This window comes from Meles meles, chromosome 13, assembly GCF_922984935.1.
Source record: "Meles meles chromosome 13, mMelMel3.1 paternal haplotype, whole genome shotgun sequence".
Taxonomy (NCBI): Eukaryota; Metazoa; Chordata; class Mammalia; order Carnivora; family Mustelidae; genus Meles; species Meles meles.
This window is the reverse complement of record NC_060078.1, coordinates 61,879,457-61,895,436: the sequence shown is the minus strand read 5'-3', so window position 1 is coordinate 61,895,436 and position 15,980 is coordinate 61,879,457. Positions and strand designations below refer to the sequence as shown.

The 15,980-nt window shown below is 36.6% G+C and overlaps 1 protein-coding gene across 4 annotated transcripts in view; it reads left to right on the top strand.

Annotated features, from left to right (window-relative positions):
- Positions 1-15,980, top strand: part of NT5C2 (5'-nucleotidase, cytosolic II) — a 137,248-nt gene that overhangs the window by 109,888 nt on the left and 11,380 nt on the right. For 2 of the 4 annotated variants that reach the window (XM_046026954.1, XM_046026952.1), the window contains exons 4-8: positions 10,078-10,195; positions 11,020-11,115; positions 11,445-11,468; positions 15,653-15,744; positions 15,885-15,942. In XM_046026954.1, coding sequence (XP_045882910.1) covers positions 10,078-10,195; positions 11,020-11,115; positions 11,445-11,468; positions 15,653-15,744; positions 15,885-15,942 — 388 coding nt within the window. Of the gene's footprint in view, positions 1-5,765; positions 5,787-10,077; positions 10,196-11,019; positions 11,116-11,444; positions 11,469-15,652; positions 15,745-15,884; positions 15,943-15,980 lie in introns of those variants that run through there. The other 2 variants (XM_046026957.1, XM_046026955.1) reach the window with 2 other exon arrangements.

Here is a 15,980-nt window from a genome sequence, read left to right as displayed (position 1 = left end):
CTCTCCACAACCCCCTGCTTGTGTTCTCTATTGCTGTCTCTCTCTCTCTCTCTCAAATAAATAAAATCTTAAAAAAAAAAAAAAGACTGTAAATTTGACAGACTTAGTGTAGTTAAAAGATTTCTGATCACTCCTTAATTTGGAAGGTTCTTATTATAACTGCTGGCCATAAAAGACTTAGTATGGCACTGACCTCTAAGTGGGAAAGATATTTAAGCAGTAATTAAAAGATCACCCGAACTAGTTAATAATTTTGCATGTGCATGTATATGATAACTTGTGTATAATTGTACTATTTCAGTATTCTATGAAAGATCAGTTTTAAAATGTTTGATCTGATAAAAGTTATTAAATTGGAAGCAAAACGATTAGGAATGTTAAATGAAACAAGAATTCAGAATACTGATGCACCTGTCAGTTGGTGGCTCAGTCATACTGGTGGCTCAGTCAGTTAAGTGTGTGCCTTCAGCTCAGATCATGATCCTAGGAGGTCTGAGATCAAGCCCTGCATGGGGCTCCTTGCTCAGCAGGGATCCTGCTTCTCCCTCTCCCTCAGCCTGCTGCTCCCCCTGCTTGTTGCTCCCCCTGCTTGTGCTCTCTTTCTGTCTCTGTCAAATAAATAAAATCTTTTTTAAAAAGTCCAGAATACTGATAATTGTTGAAGCTTGGGTGATAGTTTTAAAGCTACTGATTTAATATTCTCTGTATTTTTGTATATGATTTAAAAATATTCTTAAAGTTAAATTAAAAACTAGATAGGGGGTTTCCTGACTGGCTCAGCTGGTAGAGTCTGCCAGTTTTGATCTTAGGGTTGTGAGTTCGAGCCCCATGTTGGAAGTGGAGCCTCCTTTGAAAACAACACAGTTCCATAGAGGAAACTGACAAAACGCCAATGAAGTGATTTATTTTTACTTATTTTTACTTTTTAAAGATTTTATTTATTTGACAGAGAGAGAGACACAGTGAGAGAGGGAACACAAACAAGGGAGTGGAAGAGGGAGAAGCAGGCTTCCCGCTGAGCAGAGAGCCTGATGCAGGGCTCCATCCCAGGACCCTGGGATCATGACCTGAGCTGAAGGCAGATGCTTAACGACTGAGCCACCCAGGCGCCCCTGATGTGATTTTTTTAAAAAAAGACATTTAGATCTAAAGATTTTTTATTCTTCATTTTTATTTGACTTATAATCTTTATTTTCATGTATTCTTAACTGCTTTTTCTTAAACTTAAGGATTTCATACACTAACAAGCTCAGAAAACGAAGGACTGTTTCTACAAACCAAGTATGCTTTTGAAGTGGTCTGTGTTAGGAAAGAATTTTAAAAGAAATAGTACTCCACTGCATTATATTAGTTGTGGATAAAAGCTTTTTATATTAGCTGAGATAAATATCCTCAAGACTATCATTTTTAGATACATATTTATATTTTATATATATTATTTATATCAAGATATATATTACTTTTAGGCATCCCTATTATACATATATGGGTCTACACTTAATTTCCAGCTCTGATTCCATTTATGTCATTTCAGTTTCCCATTTAGGGTTTTCACTGATTTTAAATTCATCTCTCTGAATTGCAATAATACGTGGTTGGTTCTTCGATCATTAGAAAATTTAAAAGGTTGCTTAATAAAATCCAGTTCCATCTCCTCCATTACAAGGTGATAGAAATAATCACTTGTCAGTGTTTCTGATCTTTCAAATGTAAACCAGGTTGTTTTTTGGAATAAGTGTCATGTATTAGTTACATCAGGAAAGTTACTGAAATCTCATTTTTTAAAAAAATATTGCCTGCTATTTTCAACAAGGATGAAGTTGTTTTAAGAGTCTTAATGTTGGGGTTACCTGGTTGGCTCAGTGGGTTAAAGCCTCTGCCTTCCGCTCAGGTCATAATCTCAGGGTCCTGGGATTGAGCCCCACATTGGCTTCTGTGCTCAGCAGGAAGCCTGCTTCCTCCTCTCTCTGTCTCTGACTGCCTCTCTGCCTACTTGTGATCTCTGTCAAATAAATAAATAAAATCTTAAAAAAAAAAAAGTCTTAACGTCAACTACAATGGAATTAAATTTTTTTTTAATTAAAAAATTTAAAGGGTCCCTGGGTGGCTGAGTCGGTTAAGCATCCAACTCTTGATTATGGCTCAGGTCATGATCTCAGAGTCATGAGATTGAGTCCCTTGATGGGCTCAGCATGGAGTCTCCTGGAGATTCTCTCTCCCTCTGCCCCTCCCCCTGTGCATTCTCTCTCTCTCAAATAATAAATCTTAAAAAAAATTTTTTTTTAATTTAAAAAGAGTCTTAACATAATAGTTATTTTTGATCCATCATCTCTTTTCTATGTATATGCTCTCTGAATGTTTGCTTTATCCTGGGGTTAATGGTCACTGAGAAAAGGACAAAATGATAATGGAGTCAAGCTGTAGCGAACCACATTAAGTGACTACATAAAGATTCTTTTATTTTCCCAAGTTTTTTTTATCTACCCTCTCAATTTTTCTTTGAGATGAATAGAATAACAGGATTATCTAGGATACTTTGTGGTTATTGAAGAATGAATTTACTTCCATCTGGATTTACAATTCAGTAAGTACCTAAATTCTGTTTACTTCAAGACGCTGAGGAGGCTAGTCAAAACATTTCAATTAGGTGGGAAAACCTATGTGGAAGTATATGACCTAAGTAAGGTCTATGCTAGACTTTGCCCACTGGTGGCTCATGGACCCCTTTCAGACCACAGACTATAGTTGGGTTAAATAGAGTTTGTTGGTTTTTAAATCGAGTCAGTCAGTAGTTAAAAATTGAGAGCTGTAAGTAAAAATTTAGGCTGGCTGTTATCACACAATTGCCAACATTTGGCTCTAGTTCCCATAGGGTAGCTGAGTATGAGTAGCAAAATAGCTACTTCCCCCTTTAAGTAAGACAAGTGCCAATGAGTAGCCCATTTTGCATGATAATTGAACACTGATGGAGATGTTTGGAACATATTACTGAATCCGAGTCTCAGAGAGTCTGTCAGGTCAAGTTTAAATAAGGTACCTTGAGATAGTGGCTATGAAAAGGAACTATCTGTTTAAGGTTGAATAAATCATACATAATTGGTTTTTTTTTTTAAGATTTTATTTATTTATTTGACAGAGAGAGATCACAAGTAGGCAGAGAGGCAGGCAGAGAGAGGAGGAAGCAGGCTCCCTGCCAAGCAGAGAGCCCGATGCGGGACTCAATCCCAGGACCCTGAGATCATGACCTGAGCCAAAGGCAGAGGCTTTAATCCACTGAGCCATCCAGGCACCCCATTTTTTGGCTTTTTTTGTTTTTGTTTTTTTGTTTTAAGTATTTTATTCATTTATTTGACAGAGAGACAGAGATCACAAGCAGGCAGAGAGGCAGGCAAGGGAGGTGGGGGGAAGCAGGCTCTCCGCCAAGAGAAAGCCCAATGCGGGGCTCAATCCCAGGACGCTGAGATGGTGACCTGAGCCGAGGGCAGAGGCTTTAACCCAATGAGTCACCCAGGCACCCCAATCATACATAGTTTTTAAGAAGACTTCCTGGGCTGCGTTAATTGGCCCCTTTTTTGTCACTCTGTATCTCCCTAGTCACATTATGGAGTTGATCTTCTTAAATTTATTATAAATACCTAATCATATATCCCTGTAGTAAGCTTTTAGCTCTGTCAAGCCGTTGACCATGGGTTGTTTTTTGTTCTTAGCATCTAGTACCTGGTACACGGTAGGCATCCAAATGTTTGTTCCATTACTGTAACTTCAGTACAGGCGTTTTGTTTTAGTAAAAGCATTTGAGTGTGATGATCTGTTCTTATTTTGGTGAAAGAAATTACATAATAGCTCTTTCAGTTTTAAAATTACAAGCACCTCCTTTGGTTAAAGAGGATTTTTATTATTTTTTATTTTTTTATTTTTTTAAAGATTTTATTTATTTATTTGACAGAGAGAGAGATCACAAGTAGGCAGAGAGGCAGGCAGAGAGAGAGGAGGAAGCAGGCTCCCTGCGGAGCAGAGAGCCCGATGCGGGGCTCGATCCCAGGACCCTGAGATTGTGACCTGAGCTGAAGGCAGCGGCTGAATCCACTGAGCCACCCAGGCGCCCCTAAAGAGGATTTTTAAAGTTACTGTCTCAATTTTTCAGTTTTTCTACTTTAAATTGAAAACCATACTTTCTGAATGAAAACTACATTTATTGTGGTGAGCACTGCGTAATGTATCTGTTGTGCACCTGACACTAATATAACATTGTATGCTTTTTCGTTTTATTTTAAAATAATTTTTGAACAAATCCCTTGCTTACCATTTAATTTTACTTTTGCAGTGAATTAAAGTTGGCAGTCTTCCAAATTCCACTTATTTGTTTACATTCTTTAACCATTTGGGAGTTGGTTTTATTTTATATTACTCAAAGTGTTGCATGGCATCTAGCTTTTGTATTTTAAGTAAATTAAGATCATTTTTAGCAATTTTCAGAATCTTTTTAGGATCATTAGTGATCTCTTGGATTAGAGATAGAAGTTTTTACTATGTCTGTATTATTGTGTTAGGGTTTTCAAATAGTTTTGAAAAGTGAGAAAAGCCCTCTGTTGTTTATATGAGAATTGAAAAGGTTTTATTTTAAAATCTTAATGAAAATGTGAATCAATTTGCCTTTTCTAGTTACAGTCTTATAGAACCAACATTGCATAACCTTAAATAGAGAATGTTGATGTTAATCACATGCACAGCATAAAAGCAAGTAACTATTCTTGGGTGGTTGGTTTGGATATTTGTTTTTCATAGTGATTGGTGGTGGTGGTTTTGCATAGTTGTAATGTTTTAGGACTTTTAGACATTATATTTGGTCATTCTTGCTCTTTTATTTATTTAGTACCACCTTCCTTTCACAAAAAAAGTTGGAGGAGTCAAACATGTGTTTTTAAAAGCCTAAATGTCTCTAGGGAAAGTGACTCCCTATAAAGTTAAACATAATGCATATCTTAAAAGTGTCAATATCTTCTATGTATCTTCAAGTCTGTTATTTTACTAGACTAGATAGTTTCTCTAACTTTATGAAAGTAGAATAGTAAGACCCTGCTTACTGAGGGCAAATTCCACTGATAGAATCAAAATAAGTTTTCCTTCTATTCCACATTTAGACATCTGGTTAGATTTTTAGCAGTGTAAATTTGGTTCTTGTCTGTATCAAGATGACAAATTTAGGTGTTGGAAGGGTAGAAAAGTAGGTAGTTAGGTACAAGTAGACTTACTTTAAATGGGTACTTAACAGCAAGATTTAGACTGCTCTGGTTTATTCTCGTATCTGTATTTAGCCTGTTTCCCTTATTGTAGTTCAATTTTAAATATTGTTTACCAGCTGCATTCAGTTTCTGTCATATAAACCTGAAATGTGCTAGAGAAAATACACTTAAAAAAGATGAATTTATTTTTCTGTTTATCTTTTAATTTAAGAGTTCAGGATTAGACTTGGCTTATATTCCATGCTGAGTGTCAGAAAATTTAAATAATGCACAATACTTAGGCTAATCTTCAATACCCTTGTTTTGTTATGGCCATTTAGACTAATAGTGATGGTCAGAGGCTTCTAAATAGGAGGGCAGTAACTCCTGTAAATACCAATATCCAAATGGTGTCTCTCTGTTCCAGCCCATCGCAACAGTTTTAAAACCAGTTTTTGTTTTTGTTTTTGTTTTGTTTTGTTGCTTTGTTTTGTTTTTTTAACAGGAGAGCCAGTGTAACTCCTTCAAGACTGGAGTGACACTCTACATCTGCATCTGCCTCATGTGAGTTCTCATTTTGGCAGCAGCACTCTGCTAGGCTGGAACCTCTGTAGAGGTTTGCCCTTCCTTTTTCTAAAATCTATAAACTACTATACACAGTGTGTCTTGGTGGCAAAGGTAACAAGTGCATGAGAATTTTAGACTTCCCTGCAGAATGATTTTGGCTCATTTCAAAGAGACGGTCTCCTCTAACTTAGGTTCTATCTTGTGTGAACAACATTTCTCAAAACAGAGCCTGTAACTGTCATCCCCACAACACATAGTTGATATTTTTTGGAGAACTGTTTTTTCCTTACAGATTATGGAGTAAAGAATATCTTTAAATGCTCTCAGTAGCTTCAGCTTTCAAAGCTTTGGTTGTTCTCTTTATAGTCTAGTTATGTAACCTGAGAACACCGTGTGCTGCTCTGATCGCTGAAGCACTTCTCTTTTTTGGACTCTGGCCCTTGAAATAACTTCTTCCTTTGTCTTTGAACATTGGGTAAATTAGGTTAGGTCTGAGGACTTTCTTGAAGAAGAAATAAGCAGTGAATGTGTGAGGTTATGTTTGCTCTGAATCTTTTGGTTGCGTTTTGGGAAGCCAGTTGTAAGAATTGAGCTTGAAGTTACGCATCATTTACTCACCAGTTTTGCAAGAGAAATTGGACTTAGAGCCTTTGCAGCTGTGGAGAGGTGTAGAGCTCTGCAGTTAGAGGTGATGCATATGGTTGCCCAGAGGTATCAAGGCTGACTTTGAAGGGCTTGGTAATTTAAAAAAAAGAATTTTACTTTTATTTATTTATTTTTCAAGGAATGGCGATACTTTTTAGGCTTTGGGACTAGTCATTTTTGCTACCAGGTCAGAACGAAGTGTGATTAGTCAGTTCATTCCCAAGGGACACTTAGAACAAAACATCTAAACTTGTGATCTGTGCAGCTACAGTTGCGCTTCTCCAGCTTGGTTGTACTGTAGCGGATGATGTAATGACCTGGGAATTCCTGTTACTGAAATGATTATCCAGGAAGCTGTGAGAAAATGTCAATAGCTTGTAGGTCTTACTGATTAATAGAGAGCTTAGTGAAATAGATAGTGTTGTCAAAGTGGAACTTGAACTCTCTTTGCTAAATCCATTTCCACCTGTGACTAGAGCAGTTTATTTTGGACTAGGTGAAAGAAATTGGAGGGAGGGTAGTGTATTTCAACACCTAGGCATAAGTTTTGATGGCCGAAGTAATCTAGAAATTGATTTTTAACAGTGGGAGTATATCCGTCTGCAGAGTTTTGGGTGAGACTCAGGGAGACCTAAATTCTGGTTTAAGTTTACATTTGTACTTGCTATGTAACTTCAGGTCAGCAAATGGGGAAAATACATTGTATTTCTGGAAAGTACCCTAAATTCATTGGGTAAAAGGAAGTTTAAAGTATTTATTTCTGTAGGTAGAATGACAAGAAAGTCACCTTAGTTGAATGCTTGGGAAGTTCTGTCCTGGAATAAAGATAAATGTGGCAAGTGTGTAGTGCTTCGTTTTCCGCTGTTTCAGGGTTTGTGCTGGCAAAATGGGATTTGAGATATCTACCCCCCTCCTATTTTATTTTTCTTCACTAAAAATTCTGAAAAAATAGATTTGGGTTTCAGTTCAGAATTTAATCACCATTACTCCATCATTATAATAACCTGATCTCTAACCAGGGAAAATGGCTCATTTCGGGGTGAGCTTGGGTGGGGGGGTGATTAAGGTTTGTTTGTTTTTGACTCCCATTTTTAAGGTGTAAACAGCAAATTATTCTTCTGAAAAAATTAATAATTGAAAACATTTTGTATGGGCCAAATCCTATAAGAATGAATGTCAGTGGGTTAGACAAATTGCTTAACGGTACTGGGATTTTGTTTCATTAAATATTGTTTGAAGTAAGTGGGGCTTTGTTAGTTAGGACTGAGAAAGTTTTTGTTTAATGCAAATTTGTTAAAAGAGATTTACTCTCAGTTGGAGAGGAAGCACAGTGTTGGGTGAGAGAGATTATTTTATATTCTCAGGATAACTCGGATTGACATCAGCCAGTACTACTTTCCTGGTTTTATTATAATACACCAGCTCTTACTCTTTTAGTATGTGTGAATATATAAGCACTTCCTTTACCACAGCGTATATCATTTAGATTTAAGAATTCCACGCTCATGGATTCCAAAAAAATTTTTTTTTTTTTTGGTTGGTGTTGTTTTGTTTTGTTTTCTTGTGGGAGAGGGTAATAATGGGGATGGAAATGAACAGAGAAAATAAATAGCCAGTTTTGAGAATATTAGTATTAGCATTAGCATTAAATTATTTTTACCCCTGAGATGATAAAAGAAATGACAGCTGTTTTTGGCATTGTTCTGAGGAGATGAAACTCAGGGGCCTCCTTCTCCTAAAGGGCCTTAAAAACTTTAGGCTTTTTAAATATGACACATGTTTAGTTTATTAAAAGATTTTAAAGGCCCATCCTGCTTTTTATTTTTTCTAACACTTCAGCTTTATTTAATAATAACAGATATATACAGTAATGTGTTACAAGTTATAGAAGTACAGAAGGTAAAAGAAAGTGTACTTCCTTCCCTATCTCTTAGCTACTCGGGTCCCTTCTGTGGAGGTGACCTTTATTACTGGTTTCTTTTATGTATTTCTGTTTATGTATTCCGGAAATATTCTAAAAGATTGCTTTTGGCAAGGAAAAGTTGAATAGTACTCATTAAGATATTAGCTCTAATTTGGGTCAACAGACTAATTGCAATGAAAAATCAGTTAGAGCCATAGGGTGTTTATTAATTGTGGATGGAAGAACAATAATAACAACAACAAGTGCATTATTGTGAGATAAAAATGAATGGATTTTTTTTTTTTTACCTCATTTGGCATTTAGCGAGATTGAAGGTCTTTTTATTTTTCTTTTTAATACAGCTTACTCACTCCTAGAGACTGATCAGAAGAGACCTAAATATTGCATTTGGAGGAGACCTATTTAAAGGAGCAACATTTCCTTTATGCTGAACTGCAATGATGATTCTAAAAAGTTTTCTCATTGTAGGAGATTTCAGAGATTATAATAGTAGAGAGAAACCCCCATATTCAAAAATCCATTTTATTTCACCTGTAACAAACTCAGTAGGCTTCTTTGGCAGATAAATATAAATATATATATATATATATATATATATATTTATACACACACACACATACACTTGCATATATCCATCCTTCCATAATCACATCTCATAAAATGAGTCCTAATTCTTTTTTAATGTGTATTTCCAGTTTTATTGAGAAATAATTGATATGTATCACTGTATAAGTCATACAAAAAAAAATAAGGCATACAGCATGATGGTTTGATTTACATATATTGGGGAATAATTACCGTAATAGCTTCAGCTAACATCCATCTTATGATATAGATAAAATGAAAAGAAAGAATAAAGGGAAAATTTTTTTTTCTCCTTGTAATGAGAACTCTTAGGATTTACTCTCTTAACCACATTCCTGTATATCATACAGTGAGTGGTGTTAGCTGAAGTCCTCATGTTGTCCATTACATCCCTAGTACTTACTTATTATAACTGGAAGTTTGTACCTTTTGATCACCTTCCTCCAGTTCTCCCTCCCTCTGTGCCCAGTCATAATTCTTTAATATCTAATTCCCAGTCCCCATTCAGATTTTCCTAATTGTCCCAGACGTGTTGTTTTATGGTTGGTATTGCAACAATAACTTAAAATTCAATTTTGATGGCTTTATATTATTGTTAGCACTGATAAGAAAAGAAGTTAATCCTGATAAATAGAATTATATGCTGATTAGAGAAGGAGTTTAAAGCAACTACCAAGCCAAATAGGGATTGCAAAAATAGACTGGTTTTTTTTTTTAAGCTTTTTTGAAGAATTCCTACACCAGTTGTACACATCAGTGAAACCTTCAACGTATATAGACCTCTCTACCTGGTTAATATCACAGCTGTGCATATTAGTTCCTTTTTCTTCCTTTAGATTGTGGGCATGAAAGAACAGATAAAGGGGAAAACATTAAGTTTCCTAAGAAATGAAAGAATTATTCTGAAATGTCTGGTAATTCGTCTTGTTGCTCTTCCTCCTATGAAAATAGTCTGTTTTCACAGACCAGCAGTTGAGTTCTGTGGCTTTTTGGGGCAGTACAAAGCATGGAGTTTGAGGGAGAAGAAAATGGCATATTTAGGAAGAGGGAGGAGCTGGGAAAGAGTAGAAATTCACTCATTTGCCCTTTGTTTTCATTGACTATTATTATAATGAGAACCTCTTCTTTGTACAGTGTACAAGTCCCCGGAATATGAGTCCCTTGGCTTTGAGCTTACTGTGGAAAGATTAGTTTCTATTGGCTACCCTCAGGAACTGCTCAGCTTTGCTTATGATTCTACATTCCCTACCAGGTAATTTTTCAAGGTTTTTGTTTGGATTAAAATCCTTCCTTCTGTCCCCCAGATTAATAATTCCAAATGCATCTCTGACCATGCCCACCTTCAAAGAAAAGAACCAAAAAAGATTCTTTGACTTGTTTCTAGTTGTGTTTTTTTTTGGTTGATGTTGATTCTAAAATTACCATGGACTTTGCTTGTGCATCGTATCTTTTGTGTTCTTGAATTGAGCTTAGTTTATTGTTACTGAAGATCTATTTATGGGAAAGGAGAAAGATGATTAAAACTTATGGGCAGTCATCACAGATACTCCTACCTTTTGCTCTTGGAGAGCACTTACATGCTTTATTATAATACACTTCACTTGGTCATCAGGAGCCTTGGCAGTTTGTGTTTTTGGATTTGATAGGGAAGATTTAAGATTAAGAAAGATGGTGTTTGAGATCCCATCATGTATGTCCTACACATAACATCTATTAGAAGGAAATATAAAGCCAGCTCATTTGTCCAAGCAAATTAAAAGACTCTTTTAGAATGGAACCACTCTATTCATGAACCACTGTTCAACCTTGTTTAAGCTCTTATTCCTTATACAGAAAACACTTGTGATTATTTGGACAGAGTAAATATTTTTTAGTTGCTCTTGGTTTAGTTTATAAGAATTTATTTATTCACTTCAGCCTCCGGGAATATATTGTTTTGGGGACATGGTTGAGTTGTCATAAAGCTTGCATAAGATGACCTTGGTTTATAATGATTGAGTAATAACACTACATAAGATTATTGCCTGTATTATTTATTATTTTTGGATTACTGATGACGTCTTCATTTTCACATAGGGGACTTGTTTTTGACACACTATATGGAAATCTTTTGAAAGTTGATGCCTATGGAAACCTTTTGGTCTGTGCACATGGATTTAACTTCATAAGAGGGTGAGTATAGAGAACCTTTAGCCTCTTTCTAGTGTTTTTGTAGTGAACCAATATGAAGATCACCTTGTCTCCCTATATGTAATATACTTTCCTGTTCCCTCATCATTAAAGAACAATTCTTTGCATAAGGATACTTAACATTTATTTGTCAGGCAGCTAGGACCCAAACTGACTTATAAATATAGTTAGCGTTGCATTTTGTGTAACTTAAGTGGTTTCTAAATATACAGCATTCGACAAAGCTAATCTTGAAATTTGCCCAAAAAGAACTGTAGTGGCTTTGACTTATTTGAAATTCTAAGATTTTTATTTTCTCCTTTTTAATACAGTTCTCAGGTAGCTGCTCAGAAGAGGTATGTATATAAAAGTGCTTTGAAAAATTTAAAACTACAACAGCATAAATGACTAAGATTTTTAATAGCTAATATATTATTTTTTAATCTGATGAGTAGCTTCAGATATTTGGTCACGTGATTAAAATTTTTGAAAGCATGGGTTAAAAATTAGGGTGATAATATTTAAACAAGTAAGAGTAAGCTTTATTTTAATAACCAGTATATTTCCACTATTCTCACTAATTTGGACTCCCCACCCTAGTAAACAGCAGATAAAATTTAGTGTCTACTGTTCTGGCGAAACATCCCAGTGTTTTCTTTAAAAATTACAATACCAGGGGCGCCTGGGTGGCTCAGTGGGTTAAAGCCTCTGCCTTCGGCTCAGGTCATGATCCCAGGGTCCTGGGATCGAGCCCTGCATCGGGCTCTCTGCTCAGCAGGAAGCCTGCCTCCCCCTCTCTCTGTGCCTGCCTCTCTGCCTACTTGTGATTTCTGTCTGTCAAATAAATAAAATCTTAAAAAAAAAAAATTACAATACCATAGTTTGTCAGTCTCTGTCACTGTGGCTTGACAATTGTACGTTTTCTCCACTATTATCCTACCTAATTTACTACTGACACTATAATAGGGACGGAGCAACTCTTAAAACCATAACAGATTATGTGTCAGTCTCTCATAACTCTTCTATGTGTTATTCTCAAAGGTAAAGTAGTAAAAACCACAGGGTCCGCATTGAAATTTTTAAAGAGACAATATCTTTTTGGTAAATACTTTTTTGTGACTGTATCAGAGTATCCTTTAAATCTGAGGTCACAGCAATGCCCTATTTGGAAGTGAAGCATCTGATATAAGACTTTCCAGCTTGAAGATTTCCGAGTATACATAGTAAGAACAGTGTGAAGTAAACCCCCCACCTTGACACATTGGTAAGCCAGTGATTATATCTGCCTTTCTTTCTTTTTATTTATTTATTTTTTAAAGATTTAATTTATTTATTTGACAGAGAGATCACAAGTAGGCAGAGAGGGGGGAAGCAGGCTCCCTGCTGAGCAGAGCCCAATGTGGGGCTCGATCCCAGGACGCTGGGAACATGACCTGAGCTGAAGGCAGAGCCTTAACCCACTGAGCCACCCAGGCACCCCTCTGCCTTTTTTTCACTGTTCCTCTCATGAGGGGTTTGTTCAAGATTCACGAATATCAGGAGACAGGATTTAGAATGTGAAACTATTGCAAATAATGCTAGCAAGCTAGGCTATTTTATATGTGGATATTGTACCATAATTCAAAATTTCAATGAAGATAAACCGAGGTTGTATTTATTAATGTCTGAAAAGGGGTTTTTGTGTTGCGGGGAGGGGTAGTTTGAGAAGAAAAGGAAGGGAAGTTCTATCAGTTTGTATTGCAGTTAGATTTACTAACTCAGGATCCACAGACCTTCTTTGTTTCCTCAAGTAAACCGATAAAGTTTCCAAATAGTTCCTTTGGAAGTACATTTAGTAGAGTTTCAAGAATCAGTCATTTATGGGTAATGCAGAATCATTCAAACAACACGCACTGTACTGTCTTCAGAGTCAAAAGGAAAAGCCTGTGGAAAAGGAGAGGTTGAGGATGGAGGGAGAAGGAAAGTGAGCTATGAAGCCTGGTAGACAAGGCTGGAAGGGAGGTTAGGGCTGCATGAGGCATAATCTTACCTGCCTTGCCAATGAGTTGGGGCCTCTTTTTTGGACAAGGCAAAGGCCTTTAAAGTTTTAGAGTAGGATAATACTGAGATCAAATCTTTATTTTGCAAATCATAGAAAGTTAGCAGCACTCTGTACTGTCACTATTTTCCTCCATCTTCCAAGTCTAGCATTCCTTCCTTCTTTATTTTAAATATATGCTAGCCGGACTTGACACTTAATTTAAACAAAATGTAATTGCTAGCTATATTTATAAGTCAGTTTGGGTTCTAATAAATAACTGTTAACTATCCTTATGTAAAGGATTTACTCTCACAGTGGAGGGAATAGTAAAGTATATCCAAGGAGACAGTGTCATCTTAATAAACCTGACTGAGGAAAGCATATCATTACTATTCCCTCCACCTTAATTTTCATTACAGAAAATCTTAGAAGGCTAGAAAATGAGATATTCTACTAAGTTATTCTGTATTGGGAACTCTTATTTCAGAAGGGTGACTAAGCCAGGGAGTTAATATGATTTTATATTCGTAACTAGAGTTTATGCCACGGGTAGTTAACAGACCCAAGTAGGAATTTACCCACATTATTCTGATAGGAACTTTAAAGTTGATGACCTTTATTTAGATTAGTTATCTCTACATATTCACTGTGAGAAATGTGCATTTTAAAAATATTTTATTTTTAAGCACACTCTACACCCAACATGGGACTCGAACTCAAAACCCCATGATCCAGAGTCGTACACACACTGAACCAGCCAGGTGCCCTGAGAATTGTGCCTTTTTAAATTTTAGTTTTTCTGTTTCTGGGGTTCTTTGTACTGTTTTTGTTTATTAATCTATCCCCTTCCTCTTCTTAGAGTGTTTCATTTTATTCTCCAAGGTTCTTGGGCATCTCTTAAGAACTTTTTTCTGTTTTGCTCCTTAATGTTCTCTATGGATCTATTCTGTCTTTCCCCCCCACCTCTGCACTGTAAGTGGCCTCATCTACTGTAACAGTCTTCATGACTTCATCTGTTACCTGTGTGTAGGTGACCCCAGTTCTCTCTGAAGTCTGAATCTCTGTTTTAAGTTCTTGACCTTTATTACTAATTGCCTACAAAAATCTATTTACTTTGAACTTAATGTATCCAAAGTAGAATTCCTCTTACATCTACTTCTTACCCAGTTTTCATAATTCTCTTAAGGGCACCACCACCCTCTCAGAGGCACCTTCCTATGAGCATCATCATCTTTGACTCTGTGTCACTCATCTGCCACAGCCAGTTGCCTGGTCTCATTGATTTACCTTGGCAGTCTCTCACGATTAATGCTTCCCTTTAAGCATTAATGTGCTACCACTCTAGGACAGAACCCAGTGCTCTCATCTGGACAATTGCAGTAACCACTTAACTGATTTCCCAGTACTTTGTGTCAGTTAGCTTTCGGTGCATAGTAAATTACTTCAAAACTTAGTGGCTTAAAACAGTACCCATTTTATTTAGCTCAAAAATCTGAGAGTCATCTGGGCAGTTCTGGGGCTGCTCTTCTGGTCTGACGCCGTCTCACTCACATGTCTGGCATTTGGCAGCCTGTGGCTGGAGTGCCTCATTTCTGTGTGTAGTGTTTTATCTTCCAGAAGGTTATACCGCTCATTCACTCAGTAGTCTCAGAGGTGCAAGGACAGCAAGAGGAGGCAAACCCGAATATGCAGGTGTTTTCCAAGCCTCTGCTTGGATCCCTGTTGCTGCTACTCAAGCCTGTATTTGAGGATGGAGAAATAGACCGAGCCTCTTAATCAGAGGAACTGCAAAGTGAGACATTACAATGCATAGGAAGAATTTGTAGCCACTTCTGCAGTGTAATCACATTTCTTTCTACTTTTTATCCTAAAATTATTACTAGTTGAATATTTTTATAATTCTGCTCTGATAGTTTTATCTCTCTGCTTAAAAACTGTCCATGGCAAAAACCAACCAAACATAGACCAAAATACCCAAAAAAACCCCAAAGCCTATCAGTGGCATTCTGTTGCCCCTGAATGAAAAATAACAATAGCATGATCTGCCTCAATTCATCTTTCTAGTTTTATTTTCCTCTGCTCCCCTCTTTCTTCTCCAGCTGGACTAGTTTTTGAATTGGTCTACCGAGCCTTTAAGGACCAGCTCCTGTTGCCACCTTTTTCATGAATCCTTCCTAGACTTTCCTCTCCTTATTCCCACATTCACTTTTTTCCTACCCCGTTAGTTGAAATGGTCACGTCTTCCTCCATTTTCTCATAGCTCTCTGCACCTTTCTTGTGGGAGCTGTGATTTTTTTACCTGGTGATAACTGTGTATGTGATTCACCTCCCTTACCAGACTGAGAACTTAAAGGGCTGGAACTCGAGCTACTCGTATATAGTATTTAGAACCCTTCCTTGAATATAGCCACCAACATATTTGAATGACGTTTTGAATGTTGCATATTTCTCAGAGCTATTAACAATGTTCATTTCTTGAATGTTTTTCTTGAATGTTAATTTAAAGTTTTTTTCTTTCAGACCAGAAACTAGAGAGCAGTATCCAAACAAATTTATCCAACGAGATGACACTGAAAGATTTTACATTCTGAACACACTTTTCAATCTACCAGGTAGACTCATTCCCTGTGCCTATGTATTACCGATGCTTTCCCTTCTTTTCGTGATCATTTGTCTTTGTCCAAGGGAGACAATGAGATCACTTCAAATTATCTCACTTACAGCTTATGAATATCTATTCTTCATTTTTCAGAGACCTACCTGTTGGCCTGCCTTGTAGATTTTTTTACTAATTGTCCTAGATATACCAGGTATGTATATGGTATAACTTTATTTTTCCGATTGATTT